The following is a 12,990-nucleotide window of genomic DNA, read 5'->3' as shown; positions in this document are numbered from 1 at the left end:
TACTCAATCTAGGAATGTTTTCTTGGTCTAATTTTTGTACATGTGATATCCCCAAAAGTATAATTTTATCTATAAAAAATTCCAGTCCTTTTGATTTACAAAAAATGGATAAAATGAATTTCTATTAAACCATGGTCAATCTGTCCAGTGCATATGTCCAATGCTTATTAGTACTTGTATATATATTTTGAATAATTTTAAGACTAAGTTAGGATATGAATCCTTCTAATTATTTATACCTCTGTTAGTCTAGTTTCACCCATAAAAATCTCAATCCATTTGATTTACGAAACATAAATAAAATTATATTTTACTAGACTGCGGTCAAATCTGTCCAGTGCATACGTCTAATGCATATACCAGTCCTTATGTTTGTATTTTGGATGCCTTAAAGACTAATTTAGAGTATGCACCCTTGTAATTATTTGTAGCTCTATTCATCTAGTGCTATCCATAAAAATCTTGGACCCATTTGGTTTCTGAAAAAGAGGTAAACGTAGTTTTAATGTACTGTGGTCATTTCAGTTTAACAGAAATGATCACAGAGCAGTACCCTATGTTGAGACCTGTTTTGAAAGGTCTTAAAGACCTAAGCTAGAGATAAGTCCTACTTATAATTTATTATATTTTAAGTCTACTTTAAGGATATATAATTTATTTTATATCGATTGTCTATAGCAGATGTTATGGAAGTAGAAAAGGGTTAAATATAGAATTGGACATAATCTAAAAAATATGAATGTAATGTGTTAGGTGAACACATTTAGGGATTTTACACTCTAACGGAAGTGGGCTAAGAATCTGGTAATTATATACAAGAAACCAAGGTGAGTTAATTTATAGGCTTAACATGGTTGATATGTCTCTTACATTGTTATGTGCATTGACATAAGAATTCCTTTCATGTTAATATGTTGTGAATGATGTTATGGTATTTTGAAAGATAATCATGTGTCATCTCATACTTTGCTATTAAAGACATGCCATGTATGTATCATATGCCTAGATTTATATGAATGTGATGTTATGCCATGACAGAACTTGATAGAACCTCATTAGAGACATGCATGAAGGAATTGGAAATATGTTCCCATGCTTAGATCTTTAGCTTCAAAACCAGACCTTGGACTGCACCCCTTTCCAGCAGGGGGTTAGGTGTTGGATAAGGGCACCAGAACAGAACTGAGGATAAGATCTCCCACAAGGGGAGTACACGATCCTCCAGAACATAATAAGAATGAGGGTAAGGATGGAAATTCCCTTACTCCTCCAGAACTAAATCAAGAACTCCCACAAGGGGAGCTCATATGATCCAGACTCGGTCTAGTCATCTGGGGTTAATGAAAAATGACTCCTGGTGGTCAGCCAGGTAATGCAAGAAATGGCAGCCGTCAGATCAACGGTTGTGTTTCTCACCATTATAAAGTGTGCACATGTAGTAGAACAAAGAGAGACATGCATCAAATTAATCATTTTAATGTCAGTGTTCCCTAAGGTCAGGTGGTAGAGATTGAAAGGAGAGTCAGCGGGGTTCTTTAAAGATAATGTGGTGAAACATGGAAAGTGGGATTGTGAAGGGGATGCAAACACGATGTGGAATGAAATGACATATTGTATTAAGAAAATTGCTAAAGAGGTTTTAGGGGTGGCTACGGGTACTAAGTTGGCCCCTAGAGAGACTTAGTGGTGTGATGTTAAGGTCCAAGCTGCCATCAAGAATAAGAAAGAAAATTTTAAAATTTGGCAAAGGACTGGGGAAGTTGAAGATAAAGAGAGATATAAGGCCACCAGGAACGAAGCAAGAAATATTGTAGGGAAAGCAAGGGCGATAAAATATGGTGACTTGTGCAATAATTTAAATACGAAGGAAGGAGAAAATGGCTATCTATAAGATAGCTAAAATTCGAGAAAGGAAGAGCAAGGATCTTGACCAGGTTCGATGTATTAAGAATGAGTATGGCAGAGTGCTTGTGAAGGATGAAGACATAAAGAGGAGATGGGATGAGTATATTTGTAACCTGCTTAATGGAAACAACACCAATAGGAGTGGTTTGAGTAGCTTGCCCACAACAGGAATCATAGGTATATATGCAAGATAGGAGTGATCCAGGTTAAAGAAGTCCTAAGGAAGATGAAAGTAGGAAAGACACCAGGTCTGGATGAGGTCCCTATTGAAGTGTGAAAGAGTTTAGGAGCACATGGCATAGTTTGGTTAACCAAGTTGTTTAACAGAATTATGAACTCGAAAAAGATGCCTGATGAGTGGAGGAGAAGCAATATTGTCCCAACTTATAAGAATAAAGGCGATATCCAAAGATGCAACAACTACAGAGGCATAAAACTTATGAGTCATATGATGAAACTATGGGAAAAGGTAATAGAAGTTCGTTTAAGAAGAGAAACTAATATCTTAGAGAAGCAATTTGGTTTCATGCATGGGAGATCCACTATAGAAGCGATCTACCTTCTTAGGAGACTTATGGAAAAAGCCAAAACTTACAAGAGGGATCTCCATATGGTCTTCATCGACCTTGAAAATGCCTATGACAGGGTTCCTAGAGATTTAATATGGCAAGTTTTAGAGAAAAAAAAGAAGTGTCAAGTAATTACGTGGATATAATTAAAGACATGTATGGAGATGTGGTGACTAGTGTGAGATATATGGGAGGCCAAGGTGTTGAGTTCCCAATTAATATAGGGCTACATCAAGGATCCGCTTTGAGCCCCTATCTATTTACACTTGTCATGGATGATTTAACTAGGAATTTTCAAGGAGAGGTCCCATGGTGTATGCTTTTTACAGATGATATTGTTCTGGTCGGTGAAACAATGCCAGAGATTAATGATAAGTTTGAACTATAGAGATATATTTTGGAATCGAGAGGTCTCAAGATAAGTAGAACGAAGATGGAATATAGCAAGGAAGTGATAATTGAGGGGAGAGAGATCCTACAAAGTGAATGTTTCAGATATCTAGGCTCTACGTTAAACAAAGAAGGTGAGATTGATATGATGTTTTCCATAGAATTAAAGTACGATGGATGAAATGGAAAGGGGCGTGTCACACCCCACCTCCACTCACCTGACGGCTGGCGACATGGACACGCACACGTGTCCACAATCCATCCAGGATCCACGATGCAGTACTTTAAGTTCAAAAGATTATAAAATGAATTCTAAAATCACATACTTATAATATAAACAAAATATATCAACTAATGATTTCTATTGATATTTACCATATTTACAAAAAAATAATGTTTTCACATCTGGATCATAATTACAGTTATACCCCCATAAGGCTACATCCGTTAAGTACAAAAAGAATCAAAAATAGAAGATGATACTACCATCCTCAGTATGCTCCAAATGCACAATCATCGCACACGCATCCATCCTCATGCACAACCAGCTCATCATTCCAGAGGTCATCTCTGTGGAGAGTCGGAACCTCGATCACAGTTTCCAAAGGATTTCCTGAATCAACATATAAAAAGGGGCAACAAAAAGGGGTGAGCTTCCACGAAGCCCAGTGAGGGGGGTAACACACACAAGCAATCATGATAATCTAAGAAAATGCAATAATATAAATATTCATGCCTGACCACGTCCATAAGAATGCAATTATATAAATGCAATGACATTATCCATTTATTATTAAGCAATTCTAAGCAACAATTTCTAAGTCCAAAGGAGGTATAAGTGCTACTGCAACATAGGTGTTATCCCCAGTCATAAATGTACATTATCAATCCCCAGGGATACAAGCTAGTTACGAGTCAGGAGCATGCCAGTTCTGGAACCACATCGTTACCTGGCAAACCCCTATTAATAACCCTCCCATAATACCACTACATCAAATCCAACATCGCATGTAGGGTATACCCGTCACCGAATCAAACATCGCGTGAGGGTCTATCATGAAGCTGGCATATGTGCACCTCAGTCATCAAAAATCGTCTCCAACCACGGACCGTCGGACGAGAGGATTAGCCAATATGTAAACCTCTATTGGCAATGGCTGTAGCACCAGGGTGGTTATCCTAGCCCAATGCATTCTAATATGCCACAACACAATTCAATAACACTCACCCACACACACACACCCTGAGCATGTAGTGCCACCGGCACCAACTGTTGGCCACCCTGCACCCCAGTCACACACACACACTCACCCTAAGCATGCAGTGCCATCGGCACCAACCGTTGGTCACCCTGTACCCCAGTCACACACACACACTCACCCTCAGTATGCAGTGTCGTCGGCTCCAACCGTTGGCCACCTTGCGCCCCAGTCTCCACATACACACGCACACGCACCTCGGGTATACAGTGCCATAGGCACCCACCACAGGCCACCCTGCATCCCAGTCACACACACACACATGCACAATCATAATCCACATTCTCGTGCCACATCAGCACTTTACATACTGAATAATATATTAATAATATACAAAAGGATAAAACTCATCCACATATGCATTATGATACAAGCATTCTATAAAAGCAAAAAAAATCCCCTCACCTCGAGTTCTAGATGACTGTAGATAGTTGATGGTTTCAGGTTGCATGCCCCCGTCACTTCTCGATTCCACTCCGAGGATACATAATGTTTCTAGGTTATTCGGTTATTCAAAGAGGAGTGGGACACTAGGACTCGTGCTCCAATAAAAGGATAAAAATACAGCTTTAAAATGGTTCACCGGTGGATGGTCATACGCCGGTGAGTTCACTGGTGGACAAATCCGAAATGGGTGCACATCCTGTAATATTTTCATCGGTGGATGGTTACCGATGGATGATCATCCATCGGTGAGTTCACCAATGGAAAAATTTGAAAGGAATGCACATCTTGTAATATTTTCACCAATGGATGGTCCTTGCCTTCACCGGCTGGCCGGTGACCATCAGTCGGTGAAGTTAAAATCAGGGGTTTCTTGCCCAGATCAGCCCTATTGGCCCTGTAGCCTCTGTGTATGATGGTGAAAATGCGTATTTTTCAGTGGTGTATCATTTCCCAACTCCATTCCTCCTTTCTCCCTCTTTTGTATAGTTTACAAATTGGGTTTTGTGATTTTAGGGTTGGTTTTCATGTAGGGCATCCTCACACACTTCACTTAGCTTAGGTTTAGTGAAATTAGTGAGTGGATCAACATAAGGTTTCAAGATACACCCAATTTCCTCAATACACAAGTCTAGGTTAAGCTAAATTCGGGAAGACTTAGGTTGAGCTCATGGAATGGAATGGTCATTAATGGCTCATGAAATCACTCTCACACACCATACATAGGTTTAATTTCATTTTCCCCAACTTAGGATTAGGTAAGGATGTTAGGTCATAGAGAATTTGCTCAAATTCTCAATTGCTAGGGTTTTGGTTAGGGGTTTCATAGGGATTTGTCCTTAGACCAAAGGTTGAGTGAATAACCTTGCCAATGTAGGTCTCTTACTCTAATTTCCTCCTCCCAATATGTAGTCTTCATGATTTGGTAGGTGGGATTTGGTTGGGTCTCCATTACTTCCAATAAAGAGTGAAATGGGAAGGAGAGAGAGAGATTTATGTGTGTGTGTGGAGAGATGAGCATGTGGGCTTACCTCAAGAATGGAGCCCTAGCCTTCCTCCTTCCTTCCTCCCTTGCTCTCCTTCTCCTTCTTCTTCTTTTTCTTTCTCCCTTTCCTTCTTTCTATTTTTGTAGGAAAAGAAATGAATGGTAAGCGCCCTATTTATAGCCACTTAAGTCCCACTAAGGGTTGTTTGAGGAATTAATGGGTTTTTACCCAATACTGGGTTATTCCGCTATTCGGCACTAATGGGCCCGCTTCGAGATGTCCTGCCACATTAATCAACTCCCTAACACATTGTTCCATCAATTTGGATGGGTTTGGGGTGCACGACCATGAGGTCTCGGGTCCCACGGTGAAATAATCCAAAACTAGCCTGTACACTCACAGTATGGTGTTCACCGGTGGATGTTCCATCCGCCGGTGACCATCAGCCTGTGAAGGCTGAACTGGTCACTTTTTATGGAGATCTCTCCTCTGTCTGAGTGGGGCCTTCTCCAGGGTTTCTAATGTGTTTGAGGTTTAACTGACCTTTCTCTTCAGGTCCGAAATCCCTTCCAATTGCTTAAGCATGGGGTCGCCCTTCCTTCCTCGACAAAAGATGGATGCAACCCAGTACTCACTGGTACTGGTGTCCTTCGGTGTCGCACCTGAACATTAAATAGGAAGTTTTAGGATTTGGGTATAACATTCCCCCCTCCTTATAAGAAATTTTGTCCCTGAAATTTGATGTACCTGGTGATCCAAACAACTGAGGATATTTCTTCTTCATTTCCTCCTCACGTTCCCAAGAAACTTCTTGTCTAGAGTGATTCCTCTACTTGACTAGTACATAAGAAATAGTCCGATTGCGGAGAATATGGTCTCTCCGGTCAATGATTTCTTTTAGTTGTTCTACATACTTCCAATTAGCGTCAAGTTCCAAGGGTACATGTGTCAAAATATGAGCTGGATCGGAAATGTACTTCTTGAGCATGGAAATATGAAATACATTATGAGCTCCTTCTAATTCGGGTGGCATAGCAACCCGGTAAGCTACTGTTTCGACTCGACCCAATATCTCATAAGGTCCCATGTATTGAGGACTTAGCTTTCCCTTCTTACCAAACCTCTTCACTCCTCTCATTGGGGAGACTTTTAGAAAAAATTTATCACCCACCTCAAACTCTAGGTGCTTCCGTCTGACATTTGCATAATTTTTCTGGCTTGATTGAGCCACCTTAATTCTCTCCCCGATTACATCCACTTTCTCACAAGTGGCTTGGATCAGTTTTAGGCCTAGGATCCTCCTTTCTCTAACTTCATCCCAATACAAAGGCGTTTTGCATTTCTTACCATACTGGGCTTCATAAGGTGCCATGCCTATAATAGCCTGGTAGCTATTGTTGTAGGAGAACTCTATGAGTGACAAGTGCTCATCCCAGCTATAGCTCATATCCAATACTCAAGCCCGCAACATATCCTCTAGGGTCTGTATAGTCCTCTCTGACTGCCCATCTATCTATGGATGGAATGCCGTGCTAAAATTCAGTTGTGTCCCCATTGCTATCTGTAGACATTTCCAGAAGTTAGAGGTGAATCTGGAATCGTGGTCAAAGACAATGCTTGCTGGTACCCCGTGTAATCGGATAATATTATCAACATACAGTTGAGCCAACTTTTCCATGGAGTAAGTAATCTTCATAGGGATGAAGTGGACCACCTTGGTCAGTCAGTCTACAATTACCTAGATTGTGTCATTCCTTTTCTGAGTACGTGGCAGTCTTGTGACAAAATCCATGGTAATGTTTTCCCATTTCCATTATGGTACGGGTAGGGGTTGTAATAAGTCGAGTGGCCTTTGCCTTTCTGCTTTGATCTGTTGACAATTCAAGCATCTGGCTATATGGGTGGCTACGTTAGTTTTCATGCCACACCACCAATCGGACTTCTTCAAATCCTTATACTTTTTTGTACTACCTGGATGGATGGAGTAGGGTGAATTTTGAGCTTCTTTCAATATTGATTCCCTCATCTCTACATCCTTTGGTACGCAAAGTCTATCCTTGAACATGAGGACCCCATCTTCAGTCAACTTGAAATTTAAATCTTTTTATCTTCCTTCTTTGATATCGCTCACTATTTTCTAAAGATCCTCATCTAGTACTTAGGCGGCTTAGATTTTCCCCACTAACGATGGTTCCATTATAAGTGCAACCAGGGTCACTGTCACCTCATTTGTTAGTAGTTCCAAATCCATTCTTCTAGTTTCCTCAATCAGGTGTTGATTCACAGTCAAGGCTACTAGGGATAGAGTCTGAGACTTCCTGCTCAATGCATCAGCCACTACGTTGGCCTTCCCCGGATGGTAATGGATGGTGCAATCATAATCCTTCATCAGTTCCAACTATCTTCTTTGTCTCGTATTCAGCTCCTTTTGGGTGAAAAAGTATTTCAAACTCTTATAAATGCTATAGATCTCACTCTTTTCCCCATAAAAATAATACCGCCAGATCTTTAAAGTAAAAATGACCGCTGCTAACTCCAAGTCATGAGTGGGGTAATTCTTTTCATAGTCATTCAGTTGTTAAGATGCATATGCTACAACCTTGCCATTTTGGCATCAACATATAGCCTAAGCCCAACTTGGATGCATCACTATATACTACCATTCCAACATTGCCTTCTGGAATAGTGAGTACCGGAGCTGTTATTAATTTCCGTTTCAATTCCTGGAAACTTTCTTCACATTCCTTAGACCATTCAAATTTCACTCCCTTCTGTGTTAGTCAAGTCATAGGTCCAGAAATGTGTGAGAAATTTTCAATGAACCTTCTGTAGCATCCTACTAACCCCAAGAAGCTACGAATTTCACCTACATTCTTAGGTGCCTCCCATTATATCACAGCCTTTACCTTTCCAGGATCAACTTTAATGCCCTTCTCTGAGACAACATGCCCTAAGAAATGTACTTGTGTAAACCAAAACTCACATTTACTGAATTTTGTATACAATTGCTTCTCTCTTAATTTTTGAAGGGCAAATCTCAAATGGGTAGCATGTTTCTCTCGGCTCTTCGAATAAATCAAAATTTCGTCGATGAACACGATGACAAAATTGTCTAACATATCGTGGAATACTCTATTCATCAGCTCCATGAACACTGCAGGGGCATTGGTTAGTCCAAATGGCGGAACTCGTAATGTCCATAATGGGTCCTGAAAGCTATTTTCCTGATGTCACCCTCTCTGATCTTGAGTTGATGATAACCAGATCTAAGATCAATTTTGGAGAACGTGGTTGCCCCTTACAATTGATCAAAGAGATCATCGATTCTGGGCAACTGATACCTATTCTTGATAGTCAACTTACTGAGTTCTTTGTAGTCTATGCACATTCTCATACTCCCATCCTTCTTCCTAACAAAGAGTACCGGTGCCCCCCATGGGGACACACTAGGTCGGATGAACCCTTTCTCCAATAAATCTTGTGATTGCTTCTTCAACTCCTTCAGTTCTAAAAGTGCCATCCTATATGGAGCTTTTGATACAAGTGTTGCCCTAGGAATCAGATCGATAGTGAATTCAATCTCCCTGTCCGGGGGTAGTCCAAGTAAGTCATCAGGAAAGATGTTTGAGAATTCTCTCACTACTTCTATTTCCTCTACCGACTTGCTCTCCTTAGTTGTGTCAATCACAGATGCCAAATAAGCCTCACATCCTTGCTCTAGTAATCTTCTCACTTCATGTGCAGATATCACTAGTTTCTTGGACTTCTTGATTTTTCTCCCTTTGTAAACAAATTCACCTCCTTCTCGAAGTTTGAATACAATTTTCTTCTCAGCACATAAAACATATGCCCTATAGGCGGATAACCAATCCATACCTAAGATAACATCGAAGTCATGCATCTCTAATTTAAACAAATGAGCAATCAAGTCCCATCCACAGACTTGAATAGGACACGGCTCATAAATCTCCTTTAATCCTACCTCACTCCTAGTCGGTGTGCTAACTACTAACTTGTGTGTTAACATTTTTGGCTTGATATTCATCTTAGTGGCAAACGTGGGGGATACAGATGAATGTGATGCACCAGTATCAAATAAAACATATGCAGGGGTCATCGATATCAACAAAGTACCTGTGACCACTCCAGGCGATGCCTCCGCTTCCTCAGTAGTTAGTGCAAACACTTTTCCTTGTAGTCTAGCTCCTTGTGGTACCTGAGCCGAACAGATGGTGGATAATGACTGCACTAATCTGGCTGGTCCTACATAGGGGTCACTCAGTCTCCTCTATGAGCAATTATTTGCAAAGTGACCCATTTACTGATAGAAAAAACACCTCAAGGGAACCGTCTAAGACTGTGCTACCATGGGTCTAGGTGGTGATGGGGCTTGTCCTATTTCTAGTCTTCTATATTGACCTGAGGCTCCACCAGAATATGTCCCCTTCCCAAACCTGCTAGGTGTCATTGTCCTCTTCCCCTGTATGGCATGATAGTTCTCTCTTTGTTTGTCCTTAATGGATTTGGCAGCCTGAACCACCTGGGCATAACTGTGGAGGTACTGATCCACTAACACAGCCCCTATAGCAGGTCTTAACCCTTTCTCAAATCTCTTCGCATTTGCCTGATCCCCCTTCAAATGCTCAAGTGCGAAGAAGAACAACTTCTCAAAATCTTGTTGATATTCCAATACAGAGTTGGACCCTTGTTTCAGCTCTATGAACTCTGTTTCCTTCCTCTCCCTCACACTATCTGGGAAGTAGTTGTTATAAAATGCCACTTTAAAGTGTTCCCGTTTGAGGTTGGGCTGTAGGGCCACTAGGATGGGTTTAGTGGACTTCCACAATGCATTTGCCTCATTTTGTAGTTGGTAGTCGGCACACATCAGTTTTTGTTCTTCAGTGAGGGTCATTACCTTAAATGCCTTCTCCATTCCCTCTACCTATTTGGTGGGTGCCAAAGGGTCCTGCGTAATCTCACCAAAGTAGGAAGGCCTAAACTTCTGGAACATTTCCATCACTTTCACATTATCCATAGGTATAGGCAATATGGCTTGGCTCTGTGGTGTCATTTGCCCCTGTGTTGGTACATTAGGTCATGGGGCATAATGTACATTCGAGCCTTCTGGGTGGGTTATGTGGTGAGCTATTGGTGCTGGGACTTGCTGTGCCTGGGGAATAGTGGTAGGAGCAACGTTAGGTACTGGCTGTGTCTGGGGTGGAACAGCCTATGCCTCTCGAGTTCGAAACATGGCATTGATCTATGCATTTAGACCCGTCATAAACTCCAATTTTTGTTGTTGCAACCCTTACATCATCACATTTTGTTGCCATTGTAGTCCTTGTAACATGTTGCCCATAATTGATGCTACATCCTGGGCAGAAAGTATAGGTGGAGTAGGAGGGGCTCCCTGTGCTGTGGTATCAGGCACCTCTTCCCTACTTGATTCCGAAGTCGGTGGCCGACCTATAGCAGATGTAGTAGTACGGCATGGCCGTTTAGGCAGATGTCCCACCTGTGTTTGGGATTTTCTAGGAGCCATGTGAACCTTCCTGTATAGGAGGTAACATAGGCAACTTCGTACAACTGAGCATGCATATTCAAGTCTTTATATATACTAGGCTCAGACAGCCACATCCTTCATGTCCACATATTGAGGGAAGGAAATATGTAAAATGGACCCACACATAAAAAGAAAAGAAAATAAATTCTCACCTTTTTACCTTCACCGGTGGATGCTCACCGATGGATGGTAATTATTTCACCGACCAGCCGGTGAACACTTTTACTGTCTTTTAAAAGGGCTGGCCGAGAAATCCCATTTTCACCATAACCTCTTCCTTTTCTTGCTAAGAACGATCGGAGAGCTCTCCCAAGGTTGGAAGAACATCATCCGTTGATTTTTTCCGCCAATCCATGCCATATTTCGCGCAAGAGGTAAGGTTTTCCTCTCATTTTGCTAGATTTTCCATTTTCCCCAAATTTTCTTCTCTGTGAAACCCTAACTAGGGATTTATGTGAAATTTCTTGCATTCTATTCAAATGTGCCTTTCCTTTGTATACACTTAGTTGGGTATGTATATTTGTTGTGTTTGTATGCAACCATGAGTTCTACAAGAGACACATGCAGTCAAAATGCTGCCGGAAAGATTCCAGCTCCTCCAGAATCCAACTTTGACAGATTTTGGTTCAACTCTGTGGAAAGTGCGCAGAAATGGGGGGTGTTTGGAAGTAAACTTGTGGATTTTGGGAAGGCAATATTGCATGGTCAGATGCCTTCCTTTGGTATAGCGAGGCGGTTCCAGGCACTGGGTTGGTCACCCCTCTTGGACCTAGGGGACAGATGTTATCCTCGCTTGGTCCAAATGTTCTTTTGCAATCTGAGGGGCGAGGAAGTAGGGAAGAATGATTACCATCTCACGAACCGAGTTATGGGAGTAGACCTCTCCTTCACCACAGTCGAGTTTGGTGCTATTACTGGGATTTCAAGCACTGGGGAGAGTGTATATTGTGCTCCAAAGACTAGAAGGGGAGCCTTTATGCCCCAAGATAGTTTAGATAAGATGTGTCGGCAGTTGACTGGAACCACTGGTGGATGGACTAGGTTCAGTCGCTTCAGGACCACGCCCAAGGTGCTTGTAGGGTAGTTCATATCACACCCCGTTCACACTGAACCGGAGCGGTGACCGAGTTAACACCGGTTAACCCAAACCTGCCAGGATCATCAGATACTGTATTCCACCACAGCATACACACACTAACATCAGTTCATCAAATCAGCGGAAGACTAAGTTTTACCTGTGAATAAATCCCATATACTTGATACCCGAATTGTGATACAATAATTATATACATTTGGGCCCGAAGGCATGATATATACACAAAAAGAATACGTTCAACTACCAAGTATATACAGGAAATCATCAAAAACCGTCAGAGTACACAGCTCGGATCGGTTTCAAGACTGGAGCTCAGCTCGGCATCAGGGGTTGTGCCCAGCTCGGCATCATATAGAAGAGCTCAGCTCGGCCTCAGAAGTTCTGCTCAGCACGGCCTCAGAAGTGCTGTCCCGCAGCACAGCTCTAGCACGAGCAGTCTACGTCGTGCTCAAACTCCTCAGGGGTCCACCAGTCCTCTTCAGGAAACTCGACTGTGGGACCCACCCCCTGCTCCTCAGATGTATGACCTGCAAAATCATCTAAAAAGGGGTGCACACGTGGGATGAGCTCACTAGCTCAGTAAGTAGAAAGATGGACCACACAGCAGACCACACATCACAACACATCATATGCACTACATGCCATGCTATACATTTTAAATCACATCCACCTAAGCAATATTACTAAGTCTTTGGTTTTAGTGCTACTACAACCACAGTGCACGTATACTCCGGGTACGAGCCGCGAACTCCCTCCTGCGATACGCCCATAGGGCTGT

The 12,990-nt window shown here is 41.8% G+C and overlaps 1 protein-coding gene across 1 annotated transcript; it reads right to left on the bottom strand.

Annotated features, from left to right (window-relative positions):
* Window positions 1–3,355: 3,355 nt before the first annotated feature.
* LOC122064658 lies at window positions 3,356–10,486 on the bottom strand. The gene is made up of 2 exons (XM_042628423.1): window positions 9,973–10,486; window positions 3,356–3,477 (listed from the first exon to the last, which is right to left on the bottom strand). The coding sequence occupies exons 1-2, from the start codon at window positions 10,484–10,486 to the stop codon at window positions 3,356–3,358; spliced, it is 636 nt and encodes a 211-aa protein (XP_042484357.1).
* Between the last annotated feature and the right edge of the window lie 2,504 nt (window positions 10,487–12,990).

This window comes from Macadamia integrifolia, chromosome 2, assembly GCF_013358625.1.
Source record: "Macadamia integrifolia cultivar HAES 741 chromosome 2, SCU_Mint_v3, whole genome shotgun sequence".
NCBI classification, from domain to species: Eukaryota; Viridiplantae; Streptophyta; class Magnoliopsida; order Proteales; family Proteaceae; genus Macadamia; species Macadamia integrifolia.
Note: the sequence above shows the minus strand (reverse complement) of the source record. Positions and strands in the feature narration are given on the sequence as shown.